The sequence below is a fragment of the Leptonychotes weddellii genome, chromosome 9 (assembly GCF_054177405.1).
Source record: "Leptonychotes weddellii isolate Sample4059 chromosome 9, ASM5417740v2, whole genome shotgun sequence".
NCBI lineage: Eukaryota > Metazoa > Chordata > Mammalia > Carnivora > Phocidae > Leptonychotes > Leptonychotes weddellii.
This window is the reverse complement of record NC_138377.1, coordinates 56326095-56346024: the sequence shown is the minus strand read 5'-3', so window position 1 is coordinate 56346024 and position 19930 is coordinate 56326095. Positions and strand designations below refer to the sequence as shown.

The window sequence follows — 19930 nt, the reverse complement described above, 5'->3', positions numbered from 1 at the left end:
AAATCAGCATTGCAGGTAGTGTTTCTTGCGTATGTGAATTCACTGGCTACTGGCACCTTGGGCAGTGCGTTCCTTCTCACTGTTACAGGAGTTTTACCCATGTTGTTGTCACATGCCGAGACAAGGCTGTAATTTTTCCAAAAAGAGGGTCAATGTGGATATTATGGTCAGTTATCGTTGTGTAACAAATCACCCCAAATATTTTGCTTAAAGCTATCTCACATATTTTCTATGGGTCAGGAATCCAGTAGCAGTTAATCTGAGTAGTTCTAGCTCAGGGTCTTTCCTGAGGTTACGATGAAAATATCAGTCAAAGCATAGTCATCTGAAGACTTGACTGGGGCAGGAGGGTCCACTTCTAAGCTCACTCGTGTGACCATGACTCACTAGGAAGCCTCCGTTCCTTGTGACGCTGGCCTCTCCACCAGGTTGTGCAAGTGTCCTCACAGCATGGCAGATGGCTTCCATCAGAGGGAATGACCCAGGAGAGAGCAAAAAAGAAGCCACTCTCCCTGCCGTGACTGAGTCATATCCCGCCAATTCCACCATGTGCTATTTATTAGAAGTAAGTCACCAAGTCTACACTCAAGGGGAGAGAAAATAGACTCTGCCTTTTGGAAGGAGGAATATCGAACAATTTTGGCATTTTTAAATGACCCCACTTGTCATCCTGGGTAAACATTAATCTGCCGGGATACCATCTGTGAGACAAGATTTACTTGCCATGTTTGTCCTACTATTGGGAAACTAGGTTGGGAAGATCTTTTTACATTGAAGTCAACGTTTAATGAATATTAGCTCTTGAATATATTAGACATATGTAAATCATATATGTATTTAGGTGCATGTATGTATAATTTTTGCTCTGGGAAACAAGGAACCATGGTAGGTGGTAAAGGGGATGCAGATTAGACCTGTGTCAGCCTTGATGCCCTGGAATACCTAGCATAAGAGATAAAATGAGGATATAAATAACTATAACAACAGTATTTGGCCACATCATGACCTCTGGAGTCAGACAAACATATGTCGTGTCTGTGTGCCGCCAGTGACTAGCTGGAAGGCTTGGACAACACAGACTCTCATCATATAATAAAGATAGAGTATTTGTATCCCATCAGTATGGGCTAAGTTAGGCTGTCATAAAAAACCATTCTGAAATTATAACAAAAATTTATTTCTGTGAGGGTCAGCTGTGGGTTCTGTCCCACACTGTCTTCATTCCAAGACCCAGGCTGATAGAGCAGGCACCATCTGCAATGTCGATAGTCACCATGGCAGAGGAAAGAGAGAGGACCTCTTTCTAGTAAGACACTGGCTCTTTTTGAAGATTCCACCTGAAAGCGACACACGACTTCGGCTCACATTTCCTTGACCACGGAAAGCCATATGACCGTAGATAACTTCCAGGTGGCTGAGGAAGCGCAGGAAAACTTTTGTAAGGAAAGAAATCGCTTGTCACATACTCATTCTAAAGTCCTAAAATACATCAGTATCTAACAAAGCTAACAGAATATGACAATGAAACAATTTGGCTTCATCGAGGCAATTGCAAAATGAACCAACATGTCTTCCCTTGTCTTGTGAAAGTCATTTTGGTTATTTGCACTTTGGTTTGTCCTGTGTGTACAGAACCTCTGAAAAAGGGAAGATTCATTTAGGCAATGAAATAGGAAAAGAGTATATTTAACTTCATATGTTAGCAACATAGCCCAATCCACTTCCCCTTCAAAAGGAAAAATACTTTGTTCACAGTTGAGGAGCAACCTCGTTTTCTCAAAACTTAATTTTTCTTTTCCTTCCCTACTACATCAGGATTTGGTGGCAGCTGGAGAGTTCTGACATGAGGTTGCACTGAAAACATTTGTAGTGTATGAGAAAGAAAGACCTTCTTTATGCTGGGGCCTCCTCTATTTACAGAGACCCTGGAAAGAATACTGAAAGTGTTCAGGGGGACCTGGCCCTAGGATTAGCCAGTAAAACTAGCTGGTTCTCAGCTACCTCCTCTTCCTCCTCCAACTCCCCCCTCACCTCCTGCCCCTACATAGTAATAAGGAAGCAGCAACTACAATGCTAGTCAGGGATTCATAAACAAATGTGAAATAACGCGGATACGATTTCACGTTATGGTGGCATTTGCCAACATAAAAATTATTACAACTTTGCTATAAATTGTTCTGTAAATTTTACAAAATATGCAAAAACTGACATTTCAAGAGCTGAGATAATTTAGATTTATTAAAAAGTTGAGGCCCTTGAGATTCAGCAAAAGAGAGTATATTTCTTTATCTAACTTTGAGTTGTGTGGGTCTCGTTTGTGTTTTGTTTTCCAGCTCCTCGTTTATAATTCATGGGTCAAAACTGGCCCTATCTGGGCTTTGACCACTTAATCCAGTTTTACCCATGAATTTCTCCTCTGTCTCCGGCACCGGATAGAGCTTCTCTGAATCCCAAATTTCTTATCAGAGCATGCAGCAATCATGGCCTGCCTCAAAAAGCTGACAGGAAAGCATCTGATCTCTAGAAAGCACTCTAAAATGCTTCTTTGATGTTGACTGGTCCCACCGTCTTTATAGGGCACCAGTCTTAAGGACACCTCTCTCGCCACGCTGTCCTCTTCACCCCCCCATAGACACACATCCATATCTGCATGCACGTGTACACACACACTCTCTATTCAATGCCACAGACATGCTGCACATCACCAAGGCCATGCTCTCTCCCCACAGAACCTTCATCAAAATCGTGCTTCTCACCTGAGACGCTCAGAAAGCTTCTCTTGGAAAGCTGCTGCTCTTACCTGTCACCTGCGGATAACTCATCTTTCACATGAGAGACGCCATTGTCAGAATGGGATAACCAGCGTGTATTTGCTAGCCCTTGGAGGAAGCACGGCCAAGGCCAGTGTGTGCTGCCAACGGGTTTGTTACGTGTCCCTTTGAAAGGGACAGAGTGCCATGTTACTCCTGCCCCGTCCTCAGAACTAGAAAGTCATACGGAATGAAAAGGGAAATCTTTATCAGAAATCAAACTCTGGTCTAAGTTGCCCCCTCACTTTCTGCCCAATTCCCCATTCCCCCATGGTTGGAAATAAAGCTTGAAGACCAGTTTAGATCTTAAATCTCAGTGTCAACGGAGTAAAACCTGACCTTAGCATTCCTCTCACACCAGTTGTCCTGGGTTTAATTACCGCCACCCCTGTATGTTTAGGCAATTGCCGTTGTAACACACGGGGGGTTGGGGGGGTGCTGTGTGCAGGGCCTCAGTCAGCGCAGGACGCCATGTTCGGCCCCCACAGCTCAGACAAAGCTTGTCACCCAGTGGGAAGCAGCCGTGCTGCGGTCTCTGCCGTGCCCACGAAGTGTTGTACTCTGCAATTTTACGTCCTGAAAACAATAGTTTCTAATGATGCCTGAATTATTCACTCTTCTGGAGTGAGCCAGTTCCTTCCTCCTGGGGTCAGGGTACCCCAGCACCCTGGCCCTAACATACATCTCACTTCTGCGGGAAGTTTCATTTTTCCTCAGCTATTGCAAACACGATCTTGCTGCACAGAGCTGAATTTTTAAGGCCGAGTTTGTGGTGTGGATTCTGATGGCTTCCTGTTAGTTCAAGTCTCTGAGGACCAGTGCCAATAAATGTGAAAGGGACAACAGTAGATTGGCATACTTTTCCATTTCCACCAGGATGAAAAACTGCTATAAATGAAGTCTAACCTTAAATGTATAATCTGTCCTTGGGAAAGGGAGGGAAAAAAAATAAATAAAGGATATAGCATCTTCAAGCTCTCGGCATCCCTTACGAGAAAAAAATTGGTTCTAAGGGTCTCTGATGTTGTGTTTTAGTAAAATAGAACTGCACGGCTGACTGACAGTTCTGATCTAAAGCATTTACGTTTAAGTTTTGATCTCTCTGCTTTTGATTAAAACTAATGAGCTCATTTAATTCAAAATGGGAATCTCTGATAAGAGAAATAAGGTTGATGTGATTGGATTAGAGGGGCAAATTAAACTCTTAGAGCAGAAGTTTGTGCTTATATAGTGTATTAAAAAGCTGTTGGCGTATTATGGCGTGTTAGATGATGAGAAAAATTTCATAGTAATTCATATTTAATCAGAAGAAATGAAAGTACTAAATATAACATGGCTCTGCTTTTCCCTCGAGTGATAAAAAGCTGTACATTTAAAATGACATCAGATCCATGCTCTCTAAAACAAAAAAAAAAAAAAAAAGAAAGAAAGAAAAGAAAATCTTAAGAGAAACACATAAGAAAGGGACACTTGTCAGTGGCTCCCTCTCCCGAGAACAGAAGTGCCACAAACATAGGAAAATACAGTCTTAGTTAGACAGGAATGATACAAGAAAAGCTATAGTCCACAAACAGTAAGGTTTCTGTTATTATAGGATAGAATAGAATAGCTTCTATTCTTTCATCTGAGCATCAAATTTCATGTAAAAAATAGGCATTTCTTTCCCTTAGAAATAGATGGAATACGTTTCTTAAAGTTCAAAAGCTTGTTTTTCCTATTTTTCTTTGTGTTATAATAACTATTTTCATATATGCTTAATTCTTACAAGTCCCTTTGTGACACAGATTTCTATACATCCACCCCTGAGAAAATTAGTGCTAGGCTTCTCAAAACAAAGCCTGTTTGTTGTTGGACATATTTTTTTTTAATTTTAGACTCAGAAAAATTCTTTAAACTTTAGAGTACTATTCTAGAAGAGCAAAATTAGACAGTATCGATTAGGCTTAAAAATGCCAAAATTAATTTCTTTGCAGGAAAACACTTAAACTGACAAAATCCCTTAGAAGATGTGGCCATGTTATGTGGCCGTGTGGCCTGTTTGCCGAAAGGTGTTTTTAGATCAACAAGACTGCACACTACCATTTTAAGTTTCAGAAGTAAAGAAGTGTTCCACTTAGTCTCAAAGTGTATGAAGGGAAAGAGTAACTGTCTTGCTTAAGAGAGAAGACTATTATTTGTTAATATCCTGTTCCGATGGGGGCAGAGGGCAAGCTGCCATTAGAAACAGCCGTGGACAGTTGATATTGTTGGTGGTTTTTATTCCTTTCTGTCTATACATCCCACTCTCAGCCCTCTATCATGAGTCAATTGAGAAGACTCTATGCTTTCTTTTTTTTTTTTTTAAAGATTTTTTATTTATTTATTTGAGAGAGAGGATGAGAGGAGAGAGGGAGCACATGAGAGGGGGGAGGGTCAGAGGGAGAAGCAGACCCCCTGCTGAGCAGGGAGCCCGATGCGGGACTCAATCCCGGGACTCCAGGATCATGACCTGAGCCGAAGGCAGTCGCTTAACCGACTGAGCCACCCAGGCGCCTGACTCTATGCTTTCTTATTCCCCACAACAAAGGAGACCAACTCAGGAGGGCAAGGATCCCGGCCAGGATACAGTTTCATGGTCCTCAGAACTGCCCAGGGGGCAAATGTTACAAGAAGGGATTTGCAGGGAGAACGAAGAGCAAGTGATTGTACTCTTCATCAGCAGCCTGTCTGCCTCAGTCTTGGTTGATTCCTTACATCTATGGTGTCTTCCTTTCTCATGACTATTCCGTGCATGTACACCTGCCAAGTCTCGAGGTGTGCTGCCCTTACTTACTTTAGACCCTACTTGGCGAGCTGCTGGAAGTTAAGAGGCCTGAAAAGCTTCTGTCAGAAACTGGAATGGAGTTACTTTGGATTCATTAATTTTTCTTTTTTATTTTCTGCAAAGTAAACATTTTCTAAATGAGGTAAATTGATTACTACACTCTTAGCACCCATCAGTCATTTATTTTTAGTGAACTCAAGGATTGCACCTGAGCAGTAGCTGTGAGGGGCTGTGTAGACATCTAAATCATGTGTGTATATATTTTTGTATTCTTCAGTGGAGTCAACCAGCCCCAGTCTGCTAACCACTGACAACACCCTTGAGCGTTCCTTTTTCATCCGAATGAAATCTACTCTGACCAAACGCGGCGTGCACATCAAATCATCAGGATATAAGGTAAGCTGGGCTCTGGGAAGGGACATATTTCTCTCAGGTCAATCCTAGGTCATTTGCATCCAGTTTCCCAGCTGCTTTGGGTCCATATAATTAACGCCTGTGACCTTGAGCTGCCCATCGGGTTCTTAGTTATTTTCCTGTCTCAAGGTACGGGCTTCATTACACCTCTCATTCTCACTTCAGATGTTGCTGAGGCACTAAATCCCTCAATAGAGTGTCTTTTCTTAAAACACTTGTTAATAATGCACCAAGGTCTTCAGCACTTACTAGAAATTCCCTTTGATGGGGTAGGTGAACCAAATTCATATCAGTCCTTAAGATGAGCATTCTAGAACGGCTACTTGTAAGAATTCCGCTTCTCCCTTCAAATTCCCCCTTTCTCTTTAGAGAAAGACTGTCCATTTTACTAACCTCTTGGCCACCAAGACTCATATATGCAAATAAGAAAATCAGGTTGGGCGTCAGGAATCTTGGTTGAAATTACAAATATTGCACATTCAATCATACCTTAGCATCCACAGAATACTCAACATACAAAGCACATGTTTCCCCACAACAGCAAAGACCACGTCTGGAGTCATAATCTACATTATTATCATTTTAAGGGTAAGGATACAAAAGCCTCCTAATCTCGGGGAATTCTAACATTTCAGTTACTATAGCAACATAAATTAAGACCTATGAAATTTATGAAATGCCTTTGGCAACCTGAATCTTATCAATTTTACAACACACTAACCGGTCTCCCAAACAATATTTACTAAATGCGGGAGGACACGCAGCAACCGAATGTACGAGAGATGTGGCCGGCATAACCTTTTCCAGTTTTCGAGTTGAGAGCGCCTGATAGCTCAGTTCTTTAGGGTTACTGTAGCATTGTCAGGGATGCTTAAGAGTCATTAGCATTGCGCTTAAAAACCATATATAAGTCATCAGAAACCAGCGGCTGCCAGAGTCAGAGTCGGGTACTTTCTTTGACATGAATTCTTCAGAGAGAAAAAGGAAGGAGGTAGGGAAGCAGGCCCTTCCATGAACGACCTTTAGCTGTCCTACCCGTCTGAAGGGCACATGTGGAACATGCTTAACCTTTAACAGGGTTTGAAGCAAAGGAGAGGCACCAGGCAGCTCCGCCTGCAGGAGCTTTACCCTACAGAGGCCCGTTACAAAGGGATATGGTGGAGGAAAAAATCCCGACTCTATCCTTCGGATTATTTTGATTTTTCCTGCCTTACTGAACCCAAGACATTTATGAGTTACAGAGTGTGTAGCAGGAGCAAGTTTGGAATTCTGGAAGCAAACTGTAGGTAGAGTGGTTAGAATCATTGTAATGGAAGCAAATGGTAGCAGTCTTGGCCTTCCAGTTTTTAGGATCCGTAGGGCTTCCTTTCACCTGTGTTCTGTCTGTCCGTGTTCATTCATCATTTTTAGTGGTTTTTACTGGTTTGTAGGGGGCATGTCTCAGGAGGGAGGAAGGGTGGGGGAGGTGAAGTATAGTTTGACAAAGCAATATTTAGTATACTTCAGTATCATTAATTTAATTTTTTGAATAAAAAACTACTGCTTTCACATGACCAATGAGAGATCATAAAGTCCTGCACAATTTTGAATCTACAAAAAAAGTGGGCTGTCCAAGTAGAGAAATAGTTTGTATTTCAGTCTAGGCAAGAGACCCCTAGCAAAGAGCTTGCGTCCTTTCTGTGTTGTCATTCAGTCAGCTCAGGACAGCTGCTTTTGCTGTGTGGCCTGAAATTGGACAAGCTCATTTCTTCAATATTAATAGATTATTCATTCAATGAATTTCTCTTGAGTTCCTACTCTGGAGCCTGTTCTAGATCCTGTAACCCAGCATTAAACAATAAAAAGTCCATGCTTTCGTGGTACTTAGATTCAACAGTGGGAGACAGTCAATAGCAATAAATGAAGAAGGTGATATCAGACAGCAATGAAGTCCAAAACAATAGGGACTACTGTAGTAGACATATTACAATATGCTGGGCATGGTGTGGAATGCATGCATTAGCCCTCACAACAGTCCCAGAAGAAAAAAGTGCTCATTGTTTCCACTTTACAGGTGAAGAAACTAAGGCTGGGTTTAATTAGAATACCCAGCTTCACACATTGAAGGGACAGAGCTGGGGTTTGAACTCTGGGAGCCTGGTCTTACACCCCGTGCACTGAACCATTAGGCTACACTACTATGCTGAGAGTAAAGCAAGATTATGTGAGGGTGGCTGGGGCGGGGGGGTGCCACTTGAGATAGGAAAGTCATAGAAGGTCTCCCTGAGGAGGTGACATGTCACCTATGAGTGGTAAATGAGAACAGACCACCACGGAAACGTGGAAGAACAGTGTTGGCAGACCTCCTTGGGCTTAGGATTAAAGACACCTTGCTGTAAGAAGGCACCCTCGAGAAACAAAATATGAAAAAGTACAATCGTGAACATCCAGGATTAGAAAAGAGGAGTTATTCCTATTTCCGTCAAATCCTAGAATGTTGAGGCGATCATACTCCTCTGACGTATCCTGCTGGTATGTCTTTCTGAAGACATCACGAAAGTCTCCATCCAATACCTTACCTCCCTCCCCAGGACTGCGAACACGAGAGTTGATTCATCTACTCTTCCCCCAATGAGATGAATCGTCCTACAGATCCAGTTCTACCCCTCCTCCTCCACGATGCCCTTGCCTCCTTAATTAACCTTGTCTGCAAGTCAGTGGAAGAGCTGATGGGAGCCCATGACATGACACAGCTGAATAACATCCCTATTTATCTGTTCGTTCTCAGTAAATAAATCTAACAGCTTATAAAACATTCAAATAAAACTGGTAATCACCCCACCACCACACAATAAGCACAAATAAAAAGAAACAGCAATGATAATTTCACCACACACTCCCAATATTCCTCTTAATTTATCACCATTGTTTGCTGCTTTCTTTTTCCGTAAAGCTCCAACATGTTAAGCCATGCCCAGTGCAGGCCACGATACTTCTCCCCATTTTTCCTGTGACCTTGGCACATACACTTTTCTGACCTTGTCCATCACCTTAGCTGCCACTCTTTCTTTAATGTTGTTATTATCACTGACAGTAATAATGCCGGCAAAAGTAAGACCTGTCGAACATTGACTCTCTGACAGGTACTCTGCCCAACACTTCATACTTATTTGATCTAACCCATACAATGTTTAAAAACTTCCTCTGTGGGCGCCTGGGTGGCTCAGATGGTTAAGCGTCTGCCTTCGGCTCAGGTCATGATCCCAGGGTCCTGGGATCGAGTCCCGCATCGGGCTCCCTGCTAGGCGGGGAGCCTGCTTCTCCCTCTGCCTCTGCCTCTCTGTCTCTCTGACTCTCATGAATAAATAAATAAAACATTAAAAAAAAAAACCTTCCTCTGTGCCAGGCATTCTTCAAATTTTACATACCATCGTTGTGCCCATTTTGCCTGTGGTGAAGCTGAGCTCTAATGGGCTTAGTACTTTGCCTGCGTTCACATAGCTCTTAAGTAGCTACTGAAGAGGCAAGACTGACCAGGCAGTTAGGCTCCAGAGTCTGCCCTCTCCACCCTCTGCTTCACTGCTTAGCAGATGGAGTCCAAAGAAGAGCTCAGCATGAGCTGGACCTCAACATACAGAAAGTTCATCTCAATTTTTTTAAAAGAAAAATCTCTGGCCTGTTTAAGACCTTCTCTTGTGGCTCAGCATGTCCCACAGCCTTCCTTTATGGAGATTTGCAGGGATTTACCTTCCTTTCTAGGGATTTTTAACACCCACCCAGGAACCCACGACCAAGAACTCTAGCCAAAGAAGTGCTACTCTGATTCCGCAAATTCAAGTAGAGAGTGTGGTATAAGTTGCTGTTGCTTGCACGCCCCGGGCCCCGGGAAAGTTGCCCTCTTGCCAATGAAGTTTCCCAGCCGTGAGCTGACATTCACTTGTCTCTGTCCTCATTTGCTTTGAAATCCACAGTAGCACGTTATCTGGACCAGCCACTTTTTATGCCTCAGGGGTTTCTTCTTGTTTGGGTCCCATTGTTGGCCACATATCTTAGCGTAACACAGCTCTCCTTTAAATTGCATTGCATCAATATTCTGCCTTCTTGATTAGGTCTATGTCTGGGGGAACTTACTAGGTATAGCACAGGGGGTAAAAGGAGATATGTAATCAGGGAAATTAGAGAAGTAAAGACTAATTGGGTCGCCTCCTTAGCTCCTGTCTTTGGAGGATAGTTTCTGTTAGCCTGGGACTGTCAGTTTTCTAATCTACTCTTAAATGCCCACCAGCACCACTGTCATTTCTGGAGTTTTTATCCACACACATGATGATGTCCTAACTCAGACTGCAGAGCGGAGCATCCTGGGCTGGGAAACAGAGACAAAGAGAGAAAATCTCTGTCATGTTTATAGAACGCTGAGAATGTCTCTCAACTCACCGCAGAGGTGAAAACCCTCCCATGCCAAGGGGTCCTGCTAGGACATATAGGAACAGATTACTGAGGGAGCAAGGGGGCACTCCCGATTCTTCCCAAAACAAACAACAACAACAACAAAAAAAAACAGTCCCCATCTGGGATGATTTGGGTATGGATTTGCCTGTAGCTAAGTGTCCAACTAAATGATTTCTGTAACCAGTCTGGGCTCGTTATGATATAAAGAGTCAGAAAGCTTAGGTAATAGAGAAAATAATTTGTAGGTTCATTAGCTTATTAGGACTGCCGATGTACCTCAGCTCTAAGAATACCTGTATTTAGACAGGAGGTAACAAAAGCAAAAAATGAGAGTGTGCTAATTAGCTAAAGCAAATTCTTCTTTACCTTCCCTAAACACAGAGATGCCTTTTAAATTAGAACTTGTTCATTTTTTTCAAGTTCATGGTTCTATCTGTTCTGTTGGAAAAGGCACTCCCCTAATTTTCCTAGTAATTTGTTTTATTTGGGGTGTCATAAATCCCATTAATGATTTGATTAAATCTGTAGAGCCTCTCCCAAGGTAAATTCATTTTGCATCAGGAAGTTCTTGAATCCCTGAGGTGAACCCAGTGATCTTAGGTTACAGAACCTTATTTAGTAGGAGGACATCTTTGGTGTACTTACTAAAAAACCAAATGAGTACAGCTTCCAGACTGTATTTCACCAAAATTACAATAGCCTCTTCCTTCCTACTCATTTCTCCTTGCCATTTATTCATTTTGTGTTAATACATATTGAAGTCCTCTTGCAAAAAACATCAACTCCTAGACTGCAAAAGTACAAAACCTAGATTTACATTTTGACCCCCTTATGCAGATAGAGATAATCTTCTGAAAAGGTATTTCTCAGAAAACATTTTTTATAAAAATGATACCTAATATTAAAGAATGACATCTGTAGTGAAGAGTTATTTTCAGTGGTAAATGGGCCTCCTTTTCCTCCTATTCATTTAGGTGTGCAAGTTGCATCACCAGGATTTCAATGTCAAAATCAGAGCTAGATCAATTTTAAAGTTGAAGGCTTTTCATATGTAATGTATTCTTTTGGGGGGGGGGGGTTCTGTCACCATCTGTTCTTTTTTTTTATGCAATGTATTCTTAATTGAATGTGTATATTGACAACTCTCAAGATGATAGCAAACTAGAAGGGAATTATTACTCACAAGTTCAATCATCTGGAATTTTAGTTCTTGGTTTGCTTTGCTGATAAAATTCACAATAACTAAGATATCAACCTCTCTCTCTTGATCACCTGCCCCTTCAATGTGCCACCAAAACTGGTTGAATCCACCTACCTCTATTTGTGATACTCTAGCTTAAAGCCTGTCTCTGGATCTCTTGAGAGAAATTCCCAAATTACCTCCCAGAAAATTTTGCTTCTCCATTCCATTCTGCACCCTTCTCCCTGGAATATCTTCCCAAAGCCTCAGTGATCTTTACTTTGTATCTGCTCCTAAGTCGTCAGTGGTTCCTAGTGTCAACATGATCAAGAAACTGGTCCTAGCTTACCTTTTCTACCACCGTCTCCATCATTCTTTCCTGGAGCTATTATTACCAATGGTCTAGCAAAATCTGTCCATTTATCTTTCCTGAAGTATATCTGCACATTCACACTGCTATGCTTTTGACCATGCCTTTTCTTTTCCTCAAATGCCTTTCTGCCACACTTGGACCTGCAAAATTCTTACACAACCAATATGGCACCACTCAAATATCGCTTCTTTTTTCATCTTCCTTGATGCACCTATTCCCTCCTCCTCTGTGCTAGAATAGCATTAAGATTTTATTTAAGCTCTCTGTGCCTCAGTTTTCTCACCTGTAAAATGAAGTTATAATAATATATAACCTGAAGAAGTTTCCTACAGGTCAAGTGAGATAGCACATGCTCAACTAAGCATCTTCTCTCCTTTTTATGAAGTACTGTCATATAATTTCATATGAAACTCACAATAGTTCTTTTAGGTAATTATCCCTATTTTCCCAACTTGAAGATAGGTTAAACTGAGGCACAGAAATATGAATTGACTTGTCTAAGGTCACATAGATGGTAAATAATGAAACAGAGAAATATCCAGATCTTCTGATTCAAATGCCTTCTTCTTTCCAATATACCACATTGGATACCGGGTGATTTCTTATTCTACTTTCTTTCCTCTTTCCTCAGCACAGTACCCTGCATGTTGTTGCCACTCAAGACATGTTAGTTGAATTAAATTGCACGTTCTCTTTTTTTCCGTGATAGCAATGAAAATGCTGACAGTACCGAACCATCTAACACATCACTAGAGACCCTGCTACTTAACATCTGTGTCTTTTAGATGTGACCATTGGAATACCTATAAACCCAATGACCATACTGTGATCTGGCTCACATTCCTTTATCTTGCCTGCCAGGATATTGTTCATCTTTACTAGTGCCTTACTAAAATCAGAATGTACCACATCCACAACGTTCCCTTGGACCACCAGTTGAGGATTCCTTTCAGAAAACAAAAAATTGAGTCATTTTAACATCACCCATTCATCCTGACTTCATATTGGCATTTGGCGATTTACCATTTTCTTTCTATTAAGTCATCTTTAAAGAATATTTTTCTGGATATTAACATTTTGAGGCTCTATCTTTCTGAAAATTAGACCAATATTGCTGATATCCTGCCTTCCTATACAACTCCATGATTTCTCAAAGATGGCTAAAAATAAATGAAGTGTTATTATAAGGAGGTCTCTTTGCCCAAGAGGGTAACTGTATGCAGTTAATTTTAATGGTACCAGAAGAAGTATATCTTAGAGGTAAGCCTAGCACTAATGTGAGGGACAATGTGGTAGTGGTCCTTCTCTGGAGATGTCTAAGAGCATACACTAAACTTATCAATTAGGAGTCCTCCTCCTCCTAGTCAATTGTGGACAGACTAGGTGCCATCTGGATGTTTTCCCCAATCTGAGATTCAGAGATGTTCTAGATGTCCAGACATATCGGTACTTCTCCTGAAGCCTTTGCTTTGGCTTTGTGTTGTTTTGAAATGATGACTACAGTATTCCAAACTGCACAAAATGTAACTGTCTTGTCAAATCAATAGATGACTTTTCAGAGAGACCAAAAATTCTGTCAACCCATTCAGGCTTCCAAAGACTACACATTTATTGCCTTTCAATCAACCCAGACACCCAGAACAAATTGAAGGAGAAAAAAATGTCCAGGGTAGAACTTACAGGCGGAGGTTATCCTGATGAAAAATGCAAATAGAGGAGAGAACCAATAAAATCAAATTTTTAAAATCCTATTATCTCTTTTTACTCCCTGCTCACCTCTGCACAATTGTCCATTACAATGTGGATTCCAGTGTCATTTTAAATACAACTGACATTGTTTCTGACCTTAAAGAATTTATTTCCCATTACCAAGGCATGACAGTAGTTCTAGCTTGGGATATGTCATTTCTGCCGGGACTAATCAGCTAGCTATTTTACCAACTAGAGGCATAATCACTAGCCATTCTGTGAAGCGACTGTAAATTCTAAGTATGTCAATAACTGCAGCCCAAGTACGTTGCTAACTTACAGGTACTTCATATTTCATCATACGGATTTTAGAAAGAAGGCAGGAGAAGTAAGAGCATCCCATCTTTGACTAATGCGAGATCTTTCCAGGTTGGCTTTCTGAGCCTTTGGTAGCTAAGAATAATGAAAGTGATGACCATTTTCAAAATGAAATCTTTGATGCAGAAATTAACAACCCTTTCTGTATCTAATGTCTTGAACTAATGCCCTTCAGAATTATCATCAATGTCCCTATAAATGTATTCTCAATCTGATAATTTTTTAAAATATAATCTCCTTATTACGAGATTTTGACCCAATGAAAAAGTTTTAAAAGGAAAAAAAGATATAATCTGAAGAACTAAGAAGTCAATGCAAACACAGCCGATCGCTTTTTGGACCCAGCACTCGATGTGAGAAATGCCCTAACAGCACCAGCCAAGGCCCTCCATTGCTGTTTCCCTAAAGTCACCTCTTGCTCCAGTGGTCTGAAGTAGCAGATGTGTCACTCTGTACAGATTTCAGGGGCTTCTAAATACCTTACTCTGTTTGACCTCCGTTACTTGAAAACCGCCCTACTGGATGGTGATTAAGCACAGAGGCTATGATGTCAGACAGTCGGGGATTTGGACTTAGTCCTGTCATTTCTGACTCTTTAAGTAAATTGTTTAACTTTTTTAAGCATCTGTTCCTTCTCTTGGAAAGTCCCAGTAGAACCTCCTTCGTGAAGGTACTGTAAAATAAAGTGACATGATAGAGAGAAAGTACTATCGCAATGCCTGACCCCATAGTAAGCATGCAATACATGTCCAGATGTGAGGTTTAATGTTTATGGAACTTGTACTGTGCGTTGATCTAGACAGTCCAAAATCTTAACTTCTGCTCATGCACCTGTAACTGTGGAAAATAGTAAGTCATCAATAATATTTCGGATTATCTCCTGGAAGTTATATGAGCTCTGGAATAATAAATGATTTCTTCTGAATATAGAAAATGCATTTATTTCTGGGAAATTTCTCCCTGATTAAGTGTCCTGAATATTGATTTGATTTTAAGAGACAAAATATGACTGAAATACGTCATCTGTCCCTTTAACAAAAGAAGCACATACCACATGGTTTTCCTTGGAATTGATTTAGCCTCATGGCAAGACTAATATAGCCCTTTAATGCAAGAAGTAAAGTAGAGGAAGGGCCAATTTGATGTTGTTGATCTCTGGGATAAATGGAGATTCTAGGCTCCTGTAGTCCATAAGGCTCTGTGGTTTGGTTAAAGTATCTGCATACACATAAATTGAACCCTCAGGGGAAGGAAAACTACTGCTGTGGCTTGAACCCAACCTGCACCTCAGAGCTACTATACAACATTCTAGAAGGAATTGTGTTGCCTCATTCCAAATAAGGGAAAATAGCCAGGATTCTGGAGTTTCTGTCTTCTCATGTTGTGACTTCCTGGGGGACAAAGAACTAGTCCCATCTTTCCTATCGCTCTATGAATGCCCTCCACCATCAGACTAAAAGAATGGCCCTTGCAAAGTGCTTTGAGTTACAAGACTCTTACTTAAACAAAAGAATCATCTGTACTAGCATTTCTCAACCTTCTGCTACTGTGGGTGTGGGGGTCTTCTGAACTACCAGTGGACAATGGATATCTCCAGGTTACCATATTGGAAGCATCATTGCTGGAAATGGTTTAGAGAACCAATCCGTATAAGCTATTGCTGGACCGATAGCAGTATTTACACCTCCATTTCAGCAGGGCTTCTGTACCTTCTTTTTATTCTCCCTGGAGTATAGGTTGTCCTCAGATATTCCCATGGGTCACACCTGCATTTCATTCAGATTTCTGCCCCAGTGTTGCTTCCCTCAGCACCCCATCTAAAATAGCTCAAGCACACCTTCTGTACCCCATCATCTGCTTTATCCTGCTGCCTTATTGTTCTTCATAGCACTTAACACAATGTCATAAATTTATCTGTATATAATTTGTCTCCCCATCACAGTGTAAGCTTTAAGCTCCCACAAGAGTTTCGGTGACATAATAGGAATTCAATAAACATTTGTTTAAAAATGAATGAACTTGTAAATACCGGTCATTATTTGTATGAAGGCTAGAATATATTGCTTCTTTGGGTCATGGTGCTAGTTCCTTTAAAGGGGATTTAGAGATGAGAATATGAAGCCACTGGAATTATATCACTTTTTGAGTTTCCAGGCCCTATTGCCAGGAAGACAAGCTGAAGGTTTCTTCCTTTTTCTTTTAAAAAGGCTGTATTCATGGTTGACATATTCTATGACATCTTTTTCATGCTCTCGTATTCAGTTTTTTAAAAATCAACATGTATTTAACTTGTACCCCACTTGTACCCAATTCTAGTGGCTAGAACTCTGGAAGCACAATCAAGAGTCACTTGATTATTACTTGGTAGTTCTGAATATATTTAACAGTCCTCAACAGCCCCTTGTCAAATGTCCTTCAAACTCATGACTCCTTGTAGAAGTCATGAAAACAGAGTGGCTTACTAGGGGCACACCTGGTGAGGGGTGTCAGAAAATTTCATCCCACGCCAGCACATTGCTGTTTGCTTGCTATGCAACATTGGACAAATAGACTGATTATTCTGGGCTCCTGTTTCCTTGGTGGAAACAAAGGAAACAATTGGATTTGCCTGCAGTGTTCTTTAGTCATTTGCTGGTTGAGATTGCATCCCCTCTAGCTCTACTCTCTACAATAGGGTGAAAGCCCCTTGGGACTCTCGGGTGGAATGGAATAGAAAAGTCTGCCTAATCTGGAGCAGCTTCATTCCTGGGAAGAGAGCAGTTAAAGCTGCCAGGAAGTTCTCACAAAGGCCACCCAGAGTTACCAAGAGCTGCCATATTGACTCATAGCCAGTGCTGGTTTGAGAACCTGAAATATTCAGGGAAACATTTAACCAAATCCTTGCCACAAGGGAGAAGAGGTCTGGGGAAGGTTCTGTAATTCTTAGATGAACTTTTGTACCTTGTCATCTGTAGACACTACGAATAGACTACACTGAGCAATCAAGTGAGATCCCAAGTTGAACACAAGAATAAAATGGTGCTTTGAGAGTAACTCTCTTGCCTTATTCCATGAGCAGTGACAAATTGTTTTTCTTTACTCAACTCAACACAATATGTACTCACCCCTCTTTTTATGCCACATAACACACATTTTATGTTCTTATTAGACTCATCTATCTTCCCCTTTAATTTTTTTTTTTTTTACAATTGGTTTAATGATGAACATCTCTGTCAGCGTTGTCTGAAATGGTTGTAAGTTTCCAGTTGAAAGGAACTGCAATTTTTAACCTACCTGAAATAGCCCTGCAGGTTGAGTCCTAGGTAAATGTTCTTTAATGCTGAATGGAATTAACAATATTATAATTGTCAAATCCTTCAAAGGAAGGTATCATGGAAATGGAAAGCATTCTTATTCTTGAATTGTTGTTTTGGTTATAAGCTATCTTCCCTTTGAAACAGTATTTTTTTTCCTCTCTTCCCACTGGAAAGATCTGGAGAATGATACAGGTGGGCTGAGGACCCAAGTTGCCAGATCCCAGGCACCTTGGTGCAGTGGAGGAATGTTAGGTTCTGTGGATTTGATCTTTAAGACACAAAAGTGGCAGTGCCCAATATCTCTGCGTTCTCAAGCAGAGAGCCCTTAGGTCATCCACAGTGAATTAAAACTTAGAGGTCGACATGAACTGACAGCAAGCCAAGTCAGTAGGTGGAAAGGGAGTATAGCCCGGAACCACTAGACCATACTGCCCCTCTCCCATAGAGTGCTGACAGAAGCCTAAGGCTGGGGAGGCCCCTCATCCAGTCCTCCTTTCCACACGGGTCTCCTCTTGGGAAGGCAGCAGTGGAAGTGTTCCACAACAGCTCACAAGACATTTGGACCCCCCAAAGAAGCTCTTCCCTCCTGCATACATAAATCATACCTCCTAATCATGCCATCCAGTTCTAAAAACTTTAAAAGGATGGTGCTCTGTGAGTGAAAATTCATAGGCACCTGCTCTTGATTTACTTCCTGCTTAGAATAATTTTTACACAGCTGCAAGATCACAGAGTGACTCTGTTCACGGTACCCAACAGTGAGGCTCAGAAAAGAAGGGATATGTTGGATGTTTGGGTTATAATGATTTTGGCTATTCCTCTTTTTTTTTTTTACAGCATCATTAGTAATCTGTCATTCTAATAATAATAATTCCCTTTTGACATCATGGAGGTAAGAAGAAATCATCACTGACATCAAAAATGAGGTGATATTTCAGCAGTATTATTTCACTGAAGATAAAATGGAAAGCTTTATTACTCCCCATGCCTTTAAAGAAAGCTGAACAAGGCATATGCTGACCCTAGAGCTTATCTACTTCAGTTCCTTCCAGACTAATATGAAATAACTAATCTTAATTGTTCCAACTAGAGTTTCAGAATGTGGTTTTCCCCCAAAGCTTTACATCCCCATAATGGAAACTTTTTCAAAAACAAGCTTTATCAGATCATAATAAACTGGAAAATCAAAAGAAAAGTCCATTGTAACCAAAAATGATCTCTAGTTTTCGTTCTTCAGCATCACCTTTTGTTCAAAGTATTTAGGAATTGATTTCACTCAATCATGCGGTCAATACGGATTGTGTGCCTGTTGTGTAAATACACACTGTACTAGGTACTGGGAAGACAAAGATGGATAAAACAGAGTCCTTGGTCCAGAGGACAGAGTCCAGACTGAGGCAGACACACAAAGAAATGTATGCTATAGTAGAGATATGTTCCAAGGGCAACGGAATGAAGTAAACAATTCTGTCTGGTGGAACAGGAGAGCTTCTCCAAGACAGCATCATTTTAGCCAGCTCTTAAAGAATAGACATGCCCTACAGAGACATTAGAGAACAGAACTTAATGCAGAGGGAACAGTCTTAGCAAAGAGATGAAGGCATCAAGTGCATTGAGCAGAAAGAAATCTGGTCCTTAAGGGAATCAGGGAGTGAAGACATCGAATCTCACTCAGTAAATGTAGACAGGAGTAGGAGGAGTCTTCATTTAGTGCAACGCGAACTCAATGGGCTAATCAATGTTCAGGGTAACAGGATGAAGATTAAGATTGTTTCATTCTAACAAAACTTCTTGCACTCATTGTAAGAAAAAGACCCCTATTTTCTACCAAGGAGATCAAGAAGTTTGTTCTCAACCTATTAGGGTAAGAGAATAAGTATGTGGATTTAAGTAAGTCATTGGATCATTCCTCTTGGAATTTTCTCCATTTATTTTTCCTTCCACCTTTCTGCCTTACCTGAGTGCAGTGATTTTTTTTTTTTTTTTTTTTTTTTTGGCCCCTGAATCTTAGATGCTGGTATAAACAGACATTCTGAAAGGAGGAATATGATTTTCCTAGAATCAGTAACTCAAGAAAAAAACTGAAATCTTTATGTATCGAAATCTTAGATTGCAAAATGAATCAGAAATAGGAAGCATCACATAGACCTCAGTCACCCAAGTACTTGGTCTATACATACTTAGGTCTCTGAATTCTTGGAAATGTCTGGGTATTTAGCACAGTATAAGCAAAGCCTACATTTCAGGCAGCCTTAGGTTTCCCTTAAATACAACATTTCGTAAAATCCGTGGCTTTAAGAATGATGACTTTTTTTCTCATTAAAAAAAAATTACTCCTACTTCAACTCATTTACTTCTAATTCTGGTTGGCCATTCAGCATTTCTACTAATTGTAACCTCTATAAACAGTGTTGTCTGAACACCCAATCCCTTTGTTCCAATAAAGCCTGTGCATGTCAGACCAGTTGCAGTTCATCTGCAATTAAACAACTGTTCTCAGATGAGAAGTAACCAACGACAGAAAATTCTGAATGTTATAACCATGCAAATATTCAATAT

The 19930-nt window shown here is 40.8% G+C and overlaps 2 protein-coding genes across 8 annotated transcripts in view; one reads left to right on the top strand and one right to left on the bottom strand.

Moving 5' to 3' along the window:
* The window catches only part of SPTSSA (serine palmitoyltransferase small subunit A), a 975882-nt gene that overhangs the window by 393257 nt on the left and 562695 nt on the right, over positions 1-19930 (bottom strand). The window lies entirely within an intron of this gene.
* The window catches only part of NPAS3 (neuronal PAS domain protein 3), an 813063-nt gene that overhangs the window by 741821 nt on the left and 51312 nt on the right, over positions 1-19930 (top strand). For all 6 annotated transcript variants that reach the window (XM_081830630.1, XM_081830629.1, XM_081830627.1 and 3 more), the window contains one exon: positions 5891-6009. In XM_081830630.1, the coding sequence (XP_081686756.1) occupies positions 5891-6009 (119 nt within the window). The remainder of the gene's footprint in view (positions 1-5890; positions 6010-19930) is intronic.